The sequence below is a fragment of the Vulpes vulpes genome, chromosome X (assembly GCF_048418805.1).
Source record: "Vulpes vulpes isolate BD-2025 chromosome X, VulVul3, whole genome shotgun sequence".
Taxonomy (NCBI): Eukaryota; Metazoa; Chordata; class Mammalia; order Carnivora; family Canidae; genus Vulpes; species Vulpes vulpes.
In genome coordinates, this window is record NC_132796.1 from 40,209,302 (window position 1) to 40,226,656 (window position 17,355).

Genomic DNA, 17,355 nt, shown 5'->3' on the forward strand with positions numbered 1-17,355 from the left:
GCCAACTAGCTCTCTCTCTGTGTTTTCTCTCTTGCTGTACTGCTTTCTCTATTTCAATTCAGGATTAAGGAAGATTCCAAAGCTACACTGTTCCCATCATGCTCTCCCTTTTCAAAAAGTTTAATTCACTTATTGAGAGTGAGCAAAGAACAGTTTGGATAGGAAAGTGTTGACTCTATCATGAGGCTGCTCCCGGTAATTATACATGTACATGCTCAAATCACTCTAAGCACTGGGACACTAACCAGACATCAACAGGGGGCACTGCCCATAGCCATAGTTGCTGGAGGACATGTCATCTTCATAACAGGACACAAGGGCAATCTTTTTCATCTACCTTTAAATACACTTTATCAGGTAACACAACAGGAAAAACCTTTAGGGATTTGGCTAAAAAGAATTCTTATTTTCTGGATTGCTTATTACATGAACAATATTTGTGGCTCCTTCCAGAAAACCTGTGGTGGTTAATTTTATGTGTCAACTTGACTAGGGCTATGGGGGCCTCAGATATTTGATCAAACATTGTTCTGGGTTTGTCTATGAGGTTTTGTATGGGATTAACATTTGAATCCGAAGACTCAGTAAAGCAGGTGTCCCTCTCCAATGTCAGTGAGACTCATCCAGTCAGCTGAAGGCAGAGTAAGGAAGACTTCACTCTTACTGCCTGCCTTTCAAATGGCACAATAGTCTCCTCCTGCCTGTGGACCCAAACTCGAACTACACCATTGGCTTTCCTGGTTTTCAGGCCTTTGGACAGCAGATATTAGGATTTCTTAACCTCCATAATTACATGAGCCAATTCTTTATCATCACTCAATTTCTTTTCTTACTCTCTCTCTGTCTACACACATGCACACGCACACATACACACACCTATATCTGTTTCTCTGAAGAACTCTAATACAAAACCTTAATTCTAATAGTTTATCATTATGTGACTAAAGAATTATCTTCCTTTGGGGCACCTGGGTGGCTCAGTTGGTTAAGTATCTGACTTTGGCTCAGGTCATGATCTCAAGGGTCCTGGCATCAAGCTCCACTCAGCAGGGAGTTTGCTTCTCCCTCTACTCCTCCCCTTGCTTGTGCTTACATGCTCAGTTTCTCAAATAAATAAATAAATAAAATCTTAAAAGAGAATTATCTTGTTTTAACCCAATGTTGATGAAAAAGTAATAATGCTAATAACAACAACAATTACTAAGGACTTAAACATGAAGCAGGCAGGGATCCCTGGGTGGCGCAGTGGTTTGGCGCCTGCCTTTGGCCCAGGGCGCGATCCTGGAGACCCGGGATCGAATCCCACATCAGGCTCCCGGTGCATGGAGCCTGCTTCTCCCTCCGCCTGTGTCTCTGCCTCTCTCTCTCTCTCTGTGACTATCATAAATAAATAAAAATTAAAAAAAAAAACATGAAGCAGGCACTATGCTAAACATTTTCCAATCTCATTCAGTCTTCATAAAACCTGAGGTGGGTAGTACTATCGTTTCCCCTGATTCAGAGATGAGAAAACAGGCCCTGTCTGATGGGCTGCTTTCTGCTGCAACATCAAAACTCCTAAAATCTGAGTGGTTGAACCCAAGAGAAGTTTTATCCATTACTCATGACACGTCCACTGGGGTAAGCACCGGAGGCCTCTGGTCACATCAGTCACCCAGGGATTCAAGGCTGGTGGAGGCTAATCTCAATGAACAGAGCACAGGGCTGGCAGCCTAGGAGACCTGAGGCCCAGGACTTTATCAGTCAGGGTCATGGTAGGAAAGAGACAGCACCCTCAAACTCAGCAATCTGAGAAGTATTTAATGAAGACATTGTTTATAGAAATGTGGGCAGAATATGGAAAAACCGCAAGAGAGAGGACAGTACATGTCACTGAAAACAGAGACCATCCTATACCATCTCTAGGCCCAGAGGGTTCAGAGAAGGTGTGACTGCCTGAACCAGGAACTGCGTTGTGAGGGTCACCTGACAGGATCTGTGTCCTAAGGACACAGCCAAGACCCTGCATCTCCATTCTCCTTCCAGTCTCCCACTGGTGTTCTCCTGTAGACAAATCCAATGGGAAACCAGAAGACAAAGGAACCTTTGAAATCTTCCATATAGATCAGCCTCCTGGTACCCAAAGAAGGGTGGAGAAGGGTGGTGAGTAAATCTGGAGGGGAAAATAGACACCATCCCACATAGCCACCAATAGCCTATGAAAACTTAGCACACAGCAAAGTCCAAAGACTTAGTGAAGTAGGGGTTTGAGCTCGATGATTTTCAGGAGCCATCCCCTCTTTTAGCATTTAATATTCAGTCTATATTTAAATTTTCCCATTTGTTCCATAAAATGATTTTTCAACTAGAATTCAGTCAAGATTTTCTCATTGTAGTTGATTTTCTTTTTAGTCTTTTTTAATCTAGAAAAGCTCCTTCCTCTACTCCTTTCTTATGATATTGACATTTCTTTGAGAAGATCAGATCATTTCCTTGTAGAATGACCTGTCTTCTAGAGTTATGATTGTTTCTTTGTGCTTTTAACTTGTCCCTTTGTTCACTGTATACCTTGTAAACTGGAAGTTATACTTTATTTTTTCAATTTTTCCCAATTCAAATCCAACTAATTAACATATAGTTTATCACCCAGTTACTCCATTCCCCCATCCCCTCTCCTCTGGCAACCCTCAGTTTGTTTCCTATGATTAAAAGTCTCTTATGGTTTGTCTCCCTCTCTGATTTCATCTTGTTGTATTTTTCCCTCCCTTCCCCTATGATCCTCTGTTTTATTTCTTAAATTCCAAATAGGAGTGAGATAATATGGTAGTTGTCTTTCTCTGATTGACTTATTTCACTCAGCATAATATCCTCTGGTTCTATCCACGCTGTTGCAAATGGCAAGATTTCATGTTTTTGACGGCTAATATTCCATTGTATGTATATACCACATCTTTATCCATCAGTTGGACATCTGGCCTCTTTCCATAATTTGGTTAAGAGTCCTTTTGACTTGCAACACTGTTTTCCTAAAATCCTACAGTTACCAGTAGTAAAATGAAACAAAACAAAACAACATATAGCTAACTCACTTACCCATGACAATAAAAGCTAGCTTGCATAGTTAATACTAATAACAATGAACACTTACATGGCCCTGCTCTGAATTTGGCTGATCTGATTTTCAATTTCTCATTCTCCCTGCCCATCACTTTATAAAACAAGGCAGAAACCCCTGTGTGCCCCTCCTAAGCAAGCCTATGCCTGAGCAAGAGGAGTGGTGTGGGTGTGGACAACTAGAAGATGACAGAGCGGGTGACAGACTGGGTGAGTGGCTTCTCCAGGTGAAGAGTAAAGACTGCCCACCCCCCACAGTGGGACCCCTGAAATTAGAGTGAGCAGGGTCACAAGGGCTGTTGCTAACTGAACACGGACTAAGAAATTACAATTCATTGACTGAAGACCTCTGGTACTGGCATCTAAAGAGGAGTGAGAAAAATAAAGTAGCAGGTGTAGGAAGAAGGAAAATTCAAGAACCCGAATTTGTTCATTCGATGAATGAACTTCACCTGAACGCTTCATCTGTATATTAAAGAGCACTTAGCACTTGCAAACACTCAGTACAAAGTGGTTAAGTATTGTATACAAAATGGGCCTGACTCAAGAGCTGTGGCAGCAAGTAAGTGAAAGAGTCAGGGAAGAATGGGTAGGCAGGCGGCATATTGGAACTGAGTGTCAAAGGATAAGCAAGAGCCTGAACAGTCTGGGTGATGCAACTAGAGAATTACTCTCTCCGAGACCGATCACAAATTTTGAAGACCAATCACTCGAGGGGTGTACAGGTGACAGAATTAAAATGAGAGGGATCACTTCATAAGGGTTCATAGAAAGGAATGAGTGCTTACTTTCTCTGGTAGCTGCTAGAGATGTGCTCCAGGTTGGAAACGTACATTTTCCTTTGCTGAGCTGTGGGTCTCTCTGAAGTAACAGTCCACAAGGATGGCACATGGCACCCTTGACGCACAGCCACAGAAGGGAGATGGCTCTGGGTCACAGAGCCACCCACACCGCCCCACGTGTATGGTGTCTCCTTCAACGGGAAGACCAAAGACTGGTGTCTTGAGCCAAATTCGGTGTCATCAGGGACAAGGACTCTGATTCCTTCATATCAATCAATACCACTACATATCCTGATACTAGAATTGTTGGATGCACCAGGCACAAGAAGTCTATTTGATCTCATGGTCCCTTCTAACTCTACACTTAAGTTTTTATCTCTTTTATGGCCCATGTTTTCAAACAACAGATTTTTAGGAAACTGGTGAAAGGCTTTTAATCTGCAAAAAAAAAAAATCTTTCTACATTTCAGAAAGATTTCCATTAAAAAGCAGTTAAAGTTAATGTCCTGGTGTTTAATAAGTTTTAACTTTCAATTTTCTAGAACTTTCATTTATATAAAACCCTTACTGTGCCAATCTCCACAGGCCAAATAACAATGGTGTATCGTGGTGATGCCTTCTGTTAATTTCTACCACAGCAAGGACACATTAAATTGAAGTAAACAATTAGGAAGATAATCTGAAAAAATAAGCCTTTCTATCCAATTAAATGAAGCAACACCTCAATAGGTCAGAAAACAACACTGGTAATCTTTTTTAAAGATTATTTATTCATTTATGGGGGGGGAGGAGACTTCCTGCTGGGCAGGGAGCCCAATGTGGGGCTTGATCCCAGGACCCTGAGATCATGACTTGAGCCAAAGGCTTCAGAAGCTGCTTAACCAACTGAGCCACCCAGGTGCCCAGTGTTCCTTATGTTACACTAACCTCCCTTTGCTTATTGGTGGTACTAGTGTAAGAAGTTAGTGATAAAATTACAGATGAGGGGTGCCTGGGTGGCTCAGTCAGTTATGTGTCTGATTCTTGGTTTCAGCTCAGGTCATGATCTCAGGGTCATCAGATTGAGCCCCACATCAGGCTCCACACTTAGTGGGGAGTCTGCTTGAGATTCTCTCTCTCTTCCTCTCCCTCTCCCTCTGCCCTTCCCCCATTCTCTCTCTTAATAAATCTTTTTTTAAAAAGTTACAGATGAGTATAGTTAGTAATATATTTTCAGAGAGACTAGACACCTTTCCTTGACTTATGCAGAATCTTTTTCTCAACAGACACATACTTGGAGATAGTCACAGACATTGTAGTATGAAAATAATAAAGCTACTTTTGGGAGTGCTCTTTAGAAACATGCTTGAATTAAGTTATGACCTGTTATTTATTTTTTTTTTAATTTTTTTTTTAAATTTTTATTTATTTATGATAGTCACAGAGAGAGAGAGAGAGAGAGAGAGAGAGAGAGAGGCAGAGACACAGGCAGAGGGAGAAGCAGGCTCCATGCACCGGGAGTCTGATGTGGGATTCGATCCCGGGTCTCCAGGATCGCGCCCTGGGCCAAAGGCAGGCGCCAAACCGCTGCGCCACCCAGGGATCCCCTGTTATTTATTTTTTAAGAAAACATGGGGTGGTGGGTGCCTGGATGGCTCAGTTGGTTAATATCTGACTCTTGATTTTGGCTTGGGTCATGATCTTAGGGTCCTGGGATCAAGCTCTGCATCGGGCTCCATACTCAGTGGGTAATCTACTTGAGGACTATCTCTCTCCCTCTTCCCCTGTGTGTGTGCTCGCTCTCTCTCTCTCTCTCTCTCAAATAAGTAAATAAATAAATATAAAAAAAAACAGGGTGGGGGGATGTCTCGCTGACTCAAAGACCATGTGACTCTTGATCTTGGGGTCATGAGTTTGAGCCCCATGTTGGGTGTAGAGATTACTTAAAAAAATAAATAAATAAACTTAAAAAAAACTGAATAGCAAAAAACAAAGAAATCTCTGCCTGAGCCAGATGTGGCTAGAGACCAACATGATTAGCAGATGCTGTGGTCAGTGCTTTACATGTGTTAGTTCATTTAATGTTCTCAATAGTCCTGGGACATAGGTATCATTATTCCTACTTCATGAAGGAGGAAATCGACATGGAGGAGACAAAGTGTGCCCAGGCTACCTGGTCAGTGAGAGGCAGGGCTCAGACTTCCACCTACAACTCCACATCCCACACTCTTTTTCCAAAACCAGGGTACTTCAACCAGCCATGTCTTTCATACCAGTTTATTTAGTGTTTGGGCTACATTATGGGGGTAAGAGAGGTCAATTGGTTTTGGGACAGCAATAGTTTCAGAATCACACAACTGTCTAGGGCTGGGCCATCCAATAGGGTAGCTACCAGGCACATGCAGCTATTAAAATCTATATTACTTATCATAAAATAAGATTTTCAAGTCAGTTCTTCAGTTGCACTACCTCTCATTTCAAGAACTCAGTAGCCACATGTGGCTACTGGCTACCTGACTCTGGGCATGGAACAGAGCACATTTTTATCATCGCACTGATCTAGAGGACTCCTATGAGGCATGGCACAATTGTGTGGTGGAGGGAATCTTAGTATCTTTAAAAAATCATTACTATCCAGAGTGTTAGAGGGCATCATAAACATTGAGAAGACTTTTCCACCTCCACTACTGGGACAGCACCAACTCTTTCTCCGTAAGTTCCTTGCCTACAATGTCCTCTCAATGGCTGACACCAGACGGAAGAAATAGCTTTAACTACCTGATGTGAACTGATTTAATTATAGGTTCCAACTGGGAGAAGGGAGGTTCTTTTGTTCGTTCTTGAGCTGCAGAGCAGGGTGGGGGGCATATAATAATTCTACCTTTTTTTAAAAAAAGATTTAATTTATTTATTCATGAGAGACACACAGAGAGAGGCAGAGACATAGGCAGAGGGAGAAATAGGCTCCGCATGGGGAGCCCTATGCAGGACTCGATCCCAGGACCCTGGGACCACGCCTTGAGCCAAAGGCAGACGCTCAACCACTGAGCCACTCAGGCGTCCCAATAATTCCACTTTTAAGAATTGGTTCCACTAACACTTGGGAAAGTACAAGGTAAGAGATTAATGAATAGGAACCAGGTCACAGTGTGCTGTCATGCAGGAACGCTGAACAAAAAGGAGTTTACAAAGGACATTACATTCACTGCAGATACTGGCATGCATTTCCACTAAGAAAATTTTTTATAAAATGATATTGTTTCCTAAATGAAGGCAAAAAGTACAACACCGAGGAAGAGGGCAGTTAAAGTGTAAAAATTATGGCCAAAGTAGACATTCTAAAATGAAAGACAGGTGCGCCTGGGTGGCTCCCGTCAGTTACGCATCTGCCTTTGGTTTGGGTCACGATCCCAGGGTCCTCGGACCAAGTCCTGTGTCAGGCTGCCTGCCCAGTGGGGAGTTTGCTTTTCCCTCTCCCTCTGCCTCTCCTTCCCACTCATGCTCTCCCTCTCTCTCAAATAAATAAAATCTTAATAATAATACAAGCAAAAGGGAAATGCACACCCTTCTTAGAAAAGCCATCTGTTAGACCACTTCCTGGTACCTCTACAGTCTCCCTACTGCAACCAAAGTTAATGGCTGCTCTGAATGTTTGGAGATTTAAATAATGGAATAGCATGATGATACCTGGGTCAGTGGCCGAGATAATTGCTCCAAAAAAGAGACAATCTGTGTAGTAAAATTTATCCGAGAGCTGTCCCACAATCTTCATGAGCTTCACCACGCCATACATAAGATTTCTGTAAGAAGGGAAGGTAAACTATGTCAGAAGGGGAAATGAAAACCCTCCTAACTGAGTAACCTGGCCAATGTGCAAGCAAAGTAGCACTAGCATACGATACCTCGAGGGTGGCTTATAAAAACCTTAGGTGGCTGTTGTGGTTGGACACTCACCAGGAACACATGCAAATAAGACTTTGGCACCAGGTAATAGTTTGCAGTGGACATCATCTTGCTGAAACATCTCAACACTATTCCATTCCTTAAAGCTGTGCTTGCTGACAACTATTAAGTATGGTCCTCGATTAGCAACAACTTTAAGGCACCCAAAGCAGCTGGGTAATAGAGGAGAAAGAAAGGGAAAGAATGCTTCATAGTGTGTAATCAATTGCTACAAAACTGACAGGATCCTCAGGCAGTGTGTTTAAAGCTGTGGAAATGAGTGCGCTGGATGAGCTGGAGAGAGAAAAAAAAAAAGGGTGGGTAGGCCCCAAAGGTGCAGGTGACCAATCTTCTCTGCCAAGAATTATTTCAAAAAAGGGAACAGGAGCAAAACTCTCTAAACATCCTAGTAAAACATCAGGGTACTCCAGCGACATATCTGGCTTCTCATTCTCTGCATGGGTTAGGGCAGGCCAGCGGCAGCCCTTCTGATGCTTCTTATGCTGCATAGGATGTGGCACAGTCCAAGACAGACTACCAAATTAAATATTTTGACTTGGCTGGAGCATGTTTCCTACAGGACAGCTTACAAAATGGGAAGAGTGAGGGGTGTTAAAAGGCCTGATACGTGTTACTAAAGGGTGTGTGTGTGTGTGTGTGTGTGTGTGTGTGTGTGTGTCTCGACAACAGCTGTAGGGGTTAGGAGAATAAAAATAACCACAGAATAGACTCATTGTACCCCACAACTAACACTCTAATAATAATATTCTTGCCGGTAGGGACCATGCCATGGCTTACATTTGTATCCCGGGCACCTAGGATGACAGATTTACTAAGCTAGGAGCTCAAGAATTATTTGCAGAATTGAATCCTTTGGAGAATATGTAGCTATAACTTAATGCTTCCTTACTGAGTGCCGGGCACTGTTCCAGACAAACAGTTCAATTTTGATTCCCAGTAACTCTGTGAGACAGAGGTGATTTGCCTTTTGTTGCCTGTTGGAGGCTTCTTTTACCATCCTTTCAGACATTTCCTAAAACTACACCTGTCTCTCCATTTCCGCCTACCACAAACAGACTCGGACGCTGGGTTTCTCCCTGACAGCCTTTTCTCATCTTGCCACCAATGCCAGTCATCTAACCTGGTACTCTTTGGTGGTCTGTCTCTCTTAAAGGATGAAGTCCAAGCTCCTACTATTTTGGTGACACAAAAGGCCCTTGCCTTTTATCCCTTCCAGCTTTTTAGCTAATTTTTAAAAGGTAACGAAGGTCCATGCTTTATTCCAATTTCCTTAGCTTTTACCTAATGTCCCTTTTCTGTTCCAGGATCCTATCTGAAATACCACACAACACCTCGACATCATGTCTCTTTAGTCTCCTCTGGGCTGTGACAATCTCTCCGACTCTGTGTGTTTTTGATGACCTTGTCACTTTTGAGGAGTGTTAGTCAGGTACTTTGTAGAAACTCCCTCCATGAGGACACGTCTGATTTTTTTCTCACAATTACACTGAGGTAATGTGTTTTGGGGAGGGAAAGTGCCACTCTCATCACAAACATCAAGGGTGCAGAGGTATCAGTGTGATTTACCACTATGGCTGCTGATCTGGATCATCTGGCTGAGCTGGTGTTTGTCAGGTTTTCTCCGCTGTAAAGCTATGCTTTCTTCCTCCTTTTTCCCTGTTATATTCTGTGGGAGGAAGTCACTATGCATAGCCTGCAATCACAGCTGAAGGAGACACAAGCTCCTGCTCTTGTGGGGCAGGATGGGGAAGGAGGGAGTAGGTCAACATAAATTATTTGGAATTTTTCTGCACAGGAGATCTGTCACTTCTCCATTTATTTATTCATCTAATCATTTATTAACATTAGCAGAGACTCCGATGTTTACTTTATGGTTTGAGCCCAGTACAATGTTATTTATTTTGTTGTTCTCTGGCCATTGGCCTTAGGGGAGCTTTCAGGTTGGCTCTTTGTCTCTTTGATAAGCCCCAAGCCCTTCTGTTTCTCTGTTTTCTGGGCACTTCCTTATTTTTCGGCACTATGATACACCGTTCTTTTTTTTTTTTTTTTTGATACACTCCGTTCTTATCTTGTGTATCTGCTGCCCCTGCCCTAGAATCAACCATTTCTGCAAGGTGGCCTGGTTCTTTTCACTGGAGAATGTGATCAGGAACCAAGATCTGGGGACTAGGTATACATTATAGTTCATTTTAATTTATCTTAATCTTAATTTAAATAGCTACACATGGCTAATAGCTACCACACTACACAATGTAGCTCTAGAGCTTAACTGCCATCAGCATCAGCATCAAAATCCTGGACTCTGGTGGTTGTGGGGGTTTGGGGGCATGGGAAATGGGGAGATGTTGCTCAAAGGATACAAACTTACAGTTAGAAGATTAACAAGTTTGAGGATGTAAGGTGCAATATGGTGATTGTAGCTAATAATACTGTATCATATACTTGAATTTTGCTGAGAGTAGGTCTCAAATGTACTCATCTCAAGAAAAATGGTAACTATGTGACAGGATGAAGGTGGTAGCTAATCCTATGGTGGTAATGATCTTGCAACTTATGAATATATCAAATCAACACACTGTCACACTGTCCACTTGAAGTTCACACAATGTGAATATTGTGATAGCTGGGGAAAACACTGGGCTCTGCAGGACCCATGTGGATTTCACCTCTTTGGAAAATTTGTTAATTTGATTAATGACAAAGAGTAACTTACCCAATAATGAAGCAGGAAACGGCAGTCCCCAAGAAAGCATAAGCCAGAATAGACCCGAGATTTCTGAAAAAGTGTCTCTGAATAAAACAAGAGGCAGGAATCACATTGTGATTTTTGATATCAAGCATAAGAAACACAACAGAAGTCTCTTAAAAGTGAAATTTTACTTATTGATTGCATTATAACAAGAAATAACTGAAGTTACTCCTGAATAAAGCTACTTAGCTATAAACATTGAGGTTTTAAAATAACTCTGATCCCATTAATCACTGAACGAGCAAGCAAGGGCTTAGTAAATCTCAGACACAACTACTCTGATTATATTAAATTACACTGAGAGAGAGAAAGTGTACATGAGTGTGAGTGACTGTGTGTAAGTAGACCAATCATTTTCATAGATCTAACCCAAACTCTTTTACTCTTTTACTCTAGTGATCAGCTAGTCACTCCCATGTCTGGTGTACCTTAGAAGATCATTACAGATAGAAGTTTGAAACTGATAAAGTATGAAAGTGCTGTCTAAAGGGCTTTCTGCTTAATTCAGTATCAGAAAACTGTATCGTAATTATCTGCCTCATGGCATCTGAAGTGTCTCCTGATATCCTTCTGGATTGATTGTTGGAGCCTGGGAAAGAGGGCCAATAGAGATGGAAGTGGAGAAAGGAAAAATAAGTAGTTCCATTTAAGATGAGCAAATGTATAAGTTTACATATATGTATAAGAAGTGTCTAAAAAAAAAAAAAGAAGTGTCTATACTTACACCAATGTAAGATCTAGCAATTATTCAGAAGGAGATGGCCAAACTGCAATCCTCTCAATGCTTCTGTACATTCACCGGTTACCTTAACACACACACACACACACACACACACACACACACACAGATTTGCTTCTCATAAGTCATTAGGCCTTTGGGATACTCTGATGGGGGAAAATCCCTGTTCTTGGGACCCTAAGCCACAGTTCTTACTCTTCAAGGCATAAGCTGTTCTCATTGGACAATCAGAACTATTGAACAAAACCAAACAAAAACCCACAAACACCCTAATTTGATAAGGGCCAGGAATACTTTATATAAAAATTTAAAAGGCAGGAGAGTCCCAGTATACCAGCTGAGCAACATCAGGGAAGGACAGGACCTAGGAAGAACTCAGCATGGATCAAGCAGCCACCAGGAAGTGTGACCACACAGAGGGCTGTGGGTGGCCTCTGACCTGTATTGTAAGCATAGGATCTGAAGCCTTGGCTTCAGCCTTTCCTAATGCTTGGCCCTCTCTGAGGCTGTGAAGAAGGTATCAAGGAATGCCTAGTGCCCTTAAGCCACCTGCTCAGAAGAGAATCCTTTAAGGGCTTGCCACACCAACAATCACCAAATGAGGGTGCTGCCTGAATATATTGTGGACACATTATGTTTGCCTTTTAAGTCAGTCACTGTCCCCAGGCTTTTTTTTTTTTTTTAAGTGAACATATTTATATCCACCAGTGTTTTGGAAAAATTAGGTTTCAAAAAAAATCAACAACTGTGAGCCTAATTGCCTTTTAAAAACTCAATCAAGGGCTTAAAGCAGGGAGGCCTAGGAGTCCATCAATGTAGAGACACGAGACCAAGGAAAATCATGTGAAGTATCCAGGAACAGATTTTAATCCCAGAATTGGTTTTCCTTGCCACTCAGCTCTCCTTTTGGGTAACTATCACTATGGTTAGTTTGAATACATTTAGTAAATTCATATTCATATTTGCCAAAAAAAATCAGGAATATAAGAGCTGTGGATTCTCCTCCTGGAAAGTTAGTTCTCATGGAATGACTGCTGATGATCTGGTAGGGCTTCTGGGGCCCCAGGGAGGAAGGGATCTTGGGGCTGTGCAGCCCAGCTCTGAGCTGACAACTGCTCTGGAGCTTGCATGTGATAGGTGGGTCTCAGGGTCATGTGAGAGGGACCGGTTTAGACTAGAGCCCGGAGGAGCCCTTATCCGTGTGATTTCCGTGATGAATCCCAGGTCCCCGGTGCCACGGGGGACCCCTACGTGGGAATCCCTAGGTGCCCCCCTCGAGGGCATCTAGATCTTAGGGGTGCTGGATTCAGGTTCCCAGGGTGGGTTTGAGGGGCAATGCAAAGTGTCCCCTTTGGTCCTGGGCTGGAAGAAAGTGGGAATAAGGGAGGTCCAGTACCCACGTGGAGAGGAGAGAGAGCGTGTTAGTGGAAAGATGGGTTTGTGCTTCAGATTGCATTGGCAAGTAAAGCTGAATCTGAGCCCTCATCTGTGGGCTTGGAGAGAAACTGGGTCTTGTGGGTGGTCGAGGGGTCCAGATGTGGGGGGATCAGGTGTGTCCTATAGATCTTGGGCCTGATAGGGGCAGGATGGGCCAGAAAAGCTGGGCACAGGTGCAAGGTACGTGAGGGTACACCTCTAACAGGACTGACATTGTTAGGAGGCCTTCTCAGCTTCAGTCTGGTTGTGTGTGGGGCTGAGTGGCCCATGTCCAGGTGTGGCCACAAGTGTTGGCTGCACACAAAACATGCTGCTTTTAGCACTCATCCTCCATGTAGCAAGTCCCAGTGCTCAGGTCTGGATGCTACTAGAGGAGACCTGAGCTGACAGCCTGTGTGCAGATGCCAGACTTCCATCCCCTCCATGTGGCTTCTGTGCCAGACGCATGTCTTCACCTGGACCAGCAGGCATCTGAAGGAGCGGCTGGCGGTCAGCAAAGATGTCTGAGAACCCAACTCCACACTGCCCAGTGATTCTCTTGGGGTATGATTTGTCTCACAGATTGTCCTGGCATTCATGTAAGGTGTTTTGGGTCACAAATTTGTTTGAAAATCAACAAGCGAAAATATTTTAAATGGTCAATGATAGGTATTTGAATAATTTGTGATACTTGATTGGAGCCTTTGAAACTGTTACCTTAAATGTATATTTGTGGATACACAAAGATACCTTTGATTCACATAAAGAAAAGCGCTTATAACATGCACACGCATACACACAAATGAGGAATATAAATCTGCCACCCCAAATACACCCATGACATATTCTAAAATCACACACATACACACACACACACATACACAATTACCCATCTCCACTCATATATGCTGGTATGAACTGGAATTTTATGCCTTGAAAAGAATGGTACACTGTGCCACTTATTTGGGAATTATGACACCAAGTGCTTGACTATCTACTTCATGGTTTATACTGTACTTTCACATATAGTAGCCCATCCAATCTTTGCAGCCACCTCATCATGAAGGTGTTATGGGGACATTTGATGTCTCTCACACACAGGGCTCCCCATAACACCTTGACAGTGAGGAACAGGAGAAGGAGTAGACTCCTGTGTGTGAGCTGCTTGGAGTCACCGATCAACTGCAGTGTCAAGCCTGGAAAGCGCGTCTTCTTAGTGCAGGGCATTAGAGTCTCACTGTACAAGCCACCCTTCTCGACTCCTACTACATCCTTGTAGGGAAGAAAGTATAGCACCTCCTAGTCCTAGTGCTAGGTGCTAGCAGAATCCTAGGTCTTTTTTTTTTAAAGATTTATTTATTTATTCATGAGAGACACAGACTGAGAGAGGCAGAGACATAGAGGGAGAAGCAAACTCCTCACAGGGAGTTCGATGCAGCACTTGATCCTGGATCCCGGGATCACAACACAAGCCGAAGGCAGCCACGCAACCGCTGAGCCACCCAGGCATCCCAGAATCCTAGGTCTTATCTTCCTCTTATTTGGCCAGTCATGTGTAGTTCCCATAGCTATGACTGGTTCAGTACCCCCTACTTTTCCCTCTCCATTCTAGAATGGCAAAGAGAGACAAAGGAGGTGGCAAAGCTCTGGTAAAGTCTTCAAGAGTACAGGCTGAAGACTGATCAGGATGAGAAGGTGTGCTATTGGTGAAAGTCCACCTGGCATTCCAATTTCTAGCTGTACCATTCTAAGACTTGCATTTCTACTCCTTCTCCCGTTCCTCACTGACAAATGTTAACATGAGACAGAGAGACAGAGAGAGATAAAGACTGAGAGAGATATCAAGAAAGAGCAAGTTTGGTGGGAGAAGTTCACAAAACATGAAAGCTTTCATTAGGTGAATTATTTTGCTGGTGACACACCCCATAAGCAAACTGAGCAGTAGCACAAAATCATAGCTAATTCCAATGACATTTTTTCAAGTTAGAAAAAAAAGGCCCATGTCCGCATGACAACTCCATGTGCATAGGTCAAAGGGTCTGAATATATTTGTTTCCGTGCCCGTAGTTAAGTGGTGAAATGGTTATTATACATTTAATTGACAGCAGCTTTAATCACAGATGGCAAAACCATACAAGAACCAACTATTTCAGTGCCATTATAAGGACTATTTAAAAAGGAAAGAGACTGAACTAATAGCAGATAGCTCGAGAGACTGGCATTTCAAAAACAACTTAAATTGGTAACTGGCAAAGCCTGTTATTTTTCTTCTGAGAAAATGAGGCCAACATAGGGAAGGCTCTGCAGAACCTAAAGTGTTTTTCAGCCATTAGAATGGCTACAACCAATGATTTGCTTTCATTTTAAAGCAACCTTGATGATACATTAAGATTAGTGATTTACAACACGAAATTATTCATCACCCATTTGATCTGATAAAGAGTTCCCAAATTCTTCACTTAGATAAAGAATAACATTATTTATACTCATAAAACATCTCCTATTTGTTACATGTCAATAGCTGTCATATAGATTTCGATACTTTTGCAACCCCATAAAGTAGACAAGAAAAGGATACATATTTTTGTATAGAAAACCTAAGTCCAGAGGGAAAGTAGGAGAGATAAGGATAGCTTTTTTTAAACTTTTTATTTTGGAGCAATTACAAATTCAGAGAAATTGCAAAGATAGTATAGAGGGGTCCTGTGTACCTTTGCCAAGTTTTCTCCACTGGTTATACCTTATGTAACTGTACTACAAGATCAAAACCAGGAAACTGACATTGGGACAAAGTGTGTGAATAGCTCTGTTTCATTTTATCCTATGTGTAGATTCACGTATCCATGGCTGCAATCAAGACATGAAGCTGTGCCATCACCACCATGACATCCTTTACAGTCACACCCCCTCACTCCCACCATCCCTAACCCACAGCACAGCCACTAATTTGTTCTCCATCCCTATACTTTTGTCATGCCTAGAATGCTACATAAATGAAATCATACAGTACGTGACCTTTTGAGGTTGGGTTTTTTTTTCCATTCAGCATAATGCCTTTGAGGTCCATCCAAATTGTTGTATTAATAGTTTGTTCCTTTTTTGTTGCTGAGTAATATGCCATGGTATGGATGGGTGTTTAACCATTCACCTAACTGCAAGACGTTGTTGTTGTTTCCAGCTGGGAACTATTACAAATAAAATTGCTATGAGCCATTATGTACAGGCTTTTGTGTGAACATAAGTTTTCATATCTCTGGGAGAAATCATCGGGAATAAAATTGTGGGGTCATATGGTAACTTCAACTTCAGTCTTATAAGAAACTATAAAACTGCTTTCCAGAGTGGCCGCCCCATTTTACATTCCTACTGGCAATGTAGGAGCACTCCAGATTCTAGAACAGAGATGAATCACTTGATGATGAGACAACTATAGTCTCTGAGTGGGCGCAGAACACAGTAATAAGCAATCTGGGAGAAGGGAAAAGTTAGAAAGTTATGTAGGTACATTAACACAGCAATTCCCGTGCTTTAAGAAATACTGGCAAAAATCTCTTACCTTCTTTAAACTGTAGCCAGCATGGAAAATAATTGGAGGCAGAAGGATGTTGAAGAAGACCTCTGGATCAAATGTTACCTGAAAGTTTAAAAAGAAAAAAGTCGGGGGGAGGGCACCAGACTGACTTAGTTGGTACAGCATGTAACTCTTGATCTCAGGATCATGAGTTCAAGTCCCATGCTGGGCATGGAGCCTACTTGAGGGAGAGAGAGAGAGAGAGAGAAGTCAAATTCTAGTTTAATGCCAGTTGGTGTTACAATATTTGCTTAATATTTTAAGCCATTGACTAAAGTCTGGAAGCAAATAAGGTAAGTGTGAAAAATCACGGACTCATCACAAGAGATCAGCCACAGTTTCCCCTGTGGACCAACATGTTCTTCTCTATACAGCACTTTGACTCTTGCTCTTGGTGTGTTATTTAATACATATTAAGAAATGACAATGTAATTCCAAGGACTCAGAAAGCTCCTGGCCAATGGTTTTTAAACAAGAAATAAAAACATCTTGATTTTTATCAAGCCTTTATAAAGGCTCAACTGCAATAAAAGATGCCATCATGATTCTTTATTAAATTTCTGGATCCTCCCACAGAACTGCCTATAGACACCATTCTACTGAACTTTTTATTTATTTATTTTTTAAAGATTTTATTTTATTTATTCATGAGAGACACACACAGAGAGAGGCAGAGACACAGGCAGAGGCAGAAGCAGGCTCCATGCAGGAAGCCCGACGCGGAACTCGATCCTGGGTCTCCAGGATCACACCCCGGGATGAAGGCAGCACTAAACCGCTGAGCCACTGGGACTGCCCTCTACTGAACTTTTTAAAAAAAATTTTTATTTATTTGACAGAGAGATAGAGAAAGCCAGAGAGCACAAGCGGTGGGGGGAATGGCAGAAGGAGAGAGGGGAGTAGACTTCCTGCTGAGCAGGGAGCCCAATGCGGGGCTTAATCCCAGGACCCTGTGATCATGACCAGAGTCAAAGCCAGATGTTTAACCAACTAAGCCACCCAGGCACTCCCATTCTACTGAATTTAAGTCTCTCCTGAGTGATCAGCCTTTTGTGAGACCTGA

General features: G+C 42.4%; 1 protein-coding gene across 4 annotated transcripts in view; it reads right to left on the reverse strand.

Moving 5' to 3' along the window:
- Positions 1-17,355, reverse strand: part of SLC9A7 (solute carrier family 9 member A7) — a 145,101-nt gene that overhangs the window by 59,597 nt on the left and 68,149 nt on the right. For all 4 annotated transcript variants that reach the window (XM_025982469.2, XM_025982470.2, XM_072743251.1 and 1 more), the window contains exons 3-5: positions 16,278-16,355; positions 10,531-10,607; positions 7,542-7,654 (exon numbers count right to left, since the gene is read on the reverse strand). In XM_025982469.2, the coding sequence (XP_025838254.2) occupies positions 7,542-7,654; positions 10,531-10,607; positions 16,278-16,355 (268 nt within the window). The remainder of the gene's footprint in view (positions 1-7,541; positions 7,655-10,530; positions 10,608-16,277; positions 16,356-17,355) is intronic.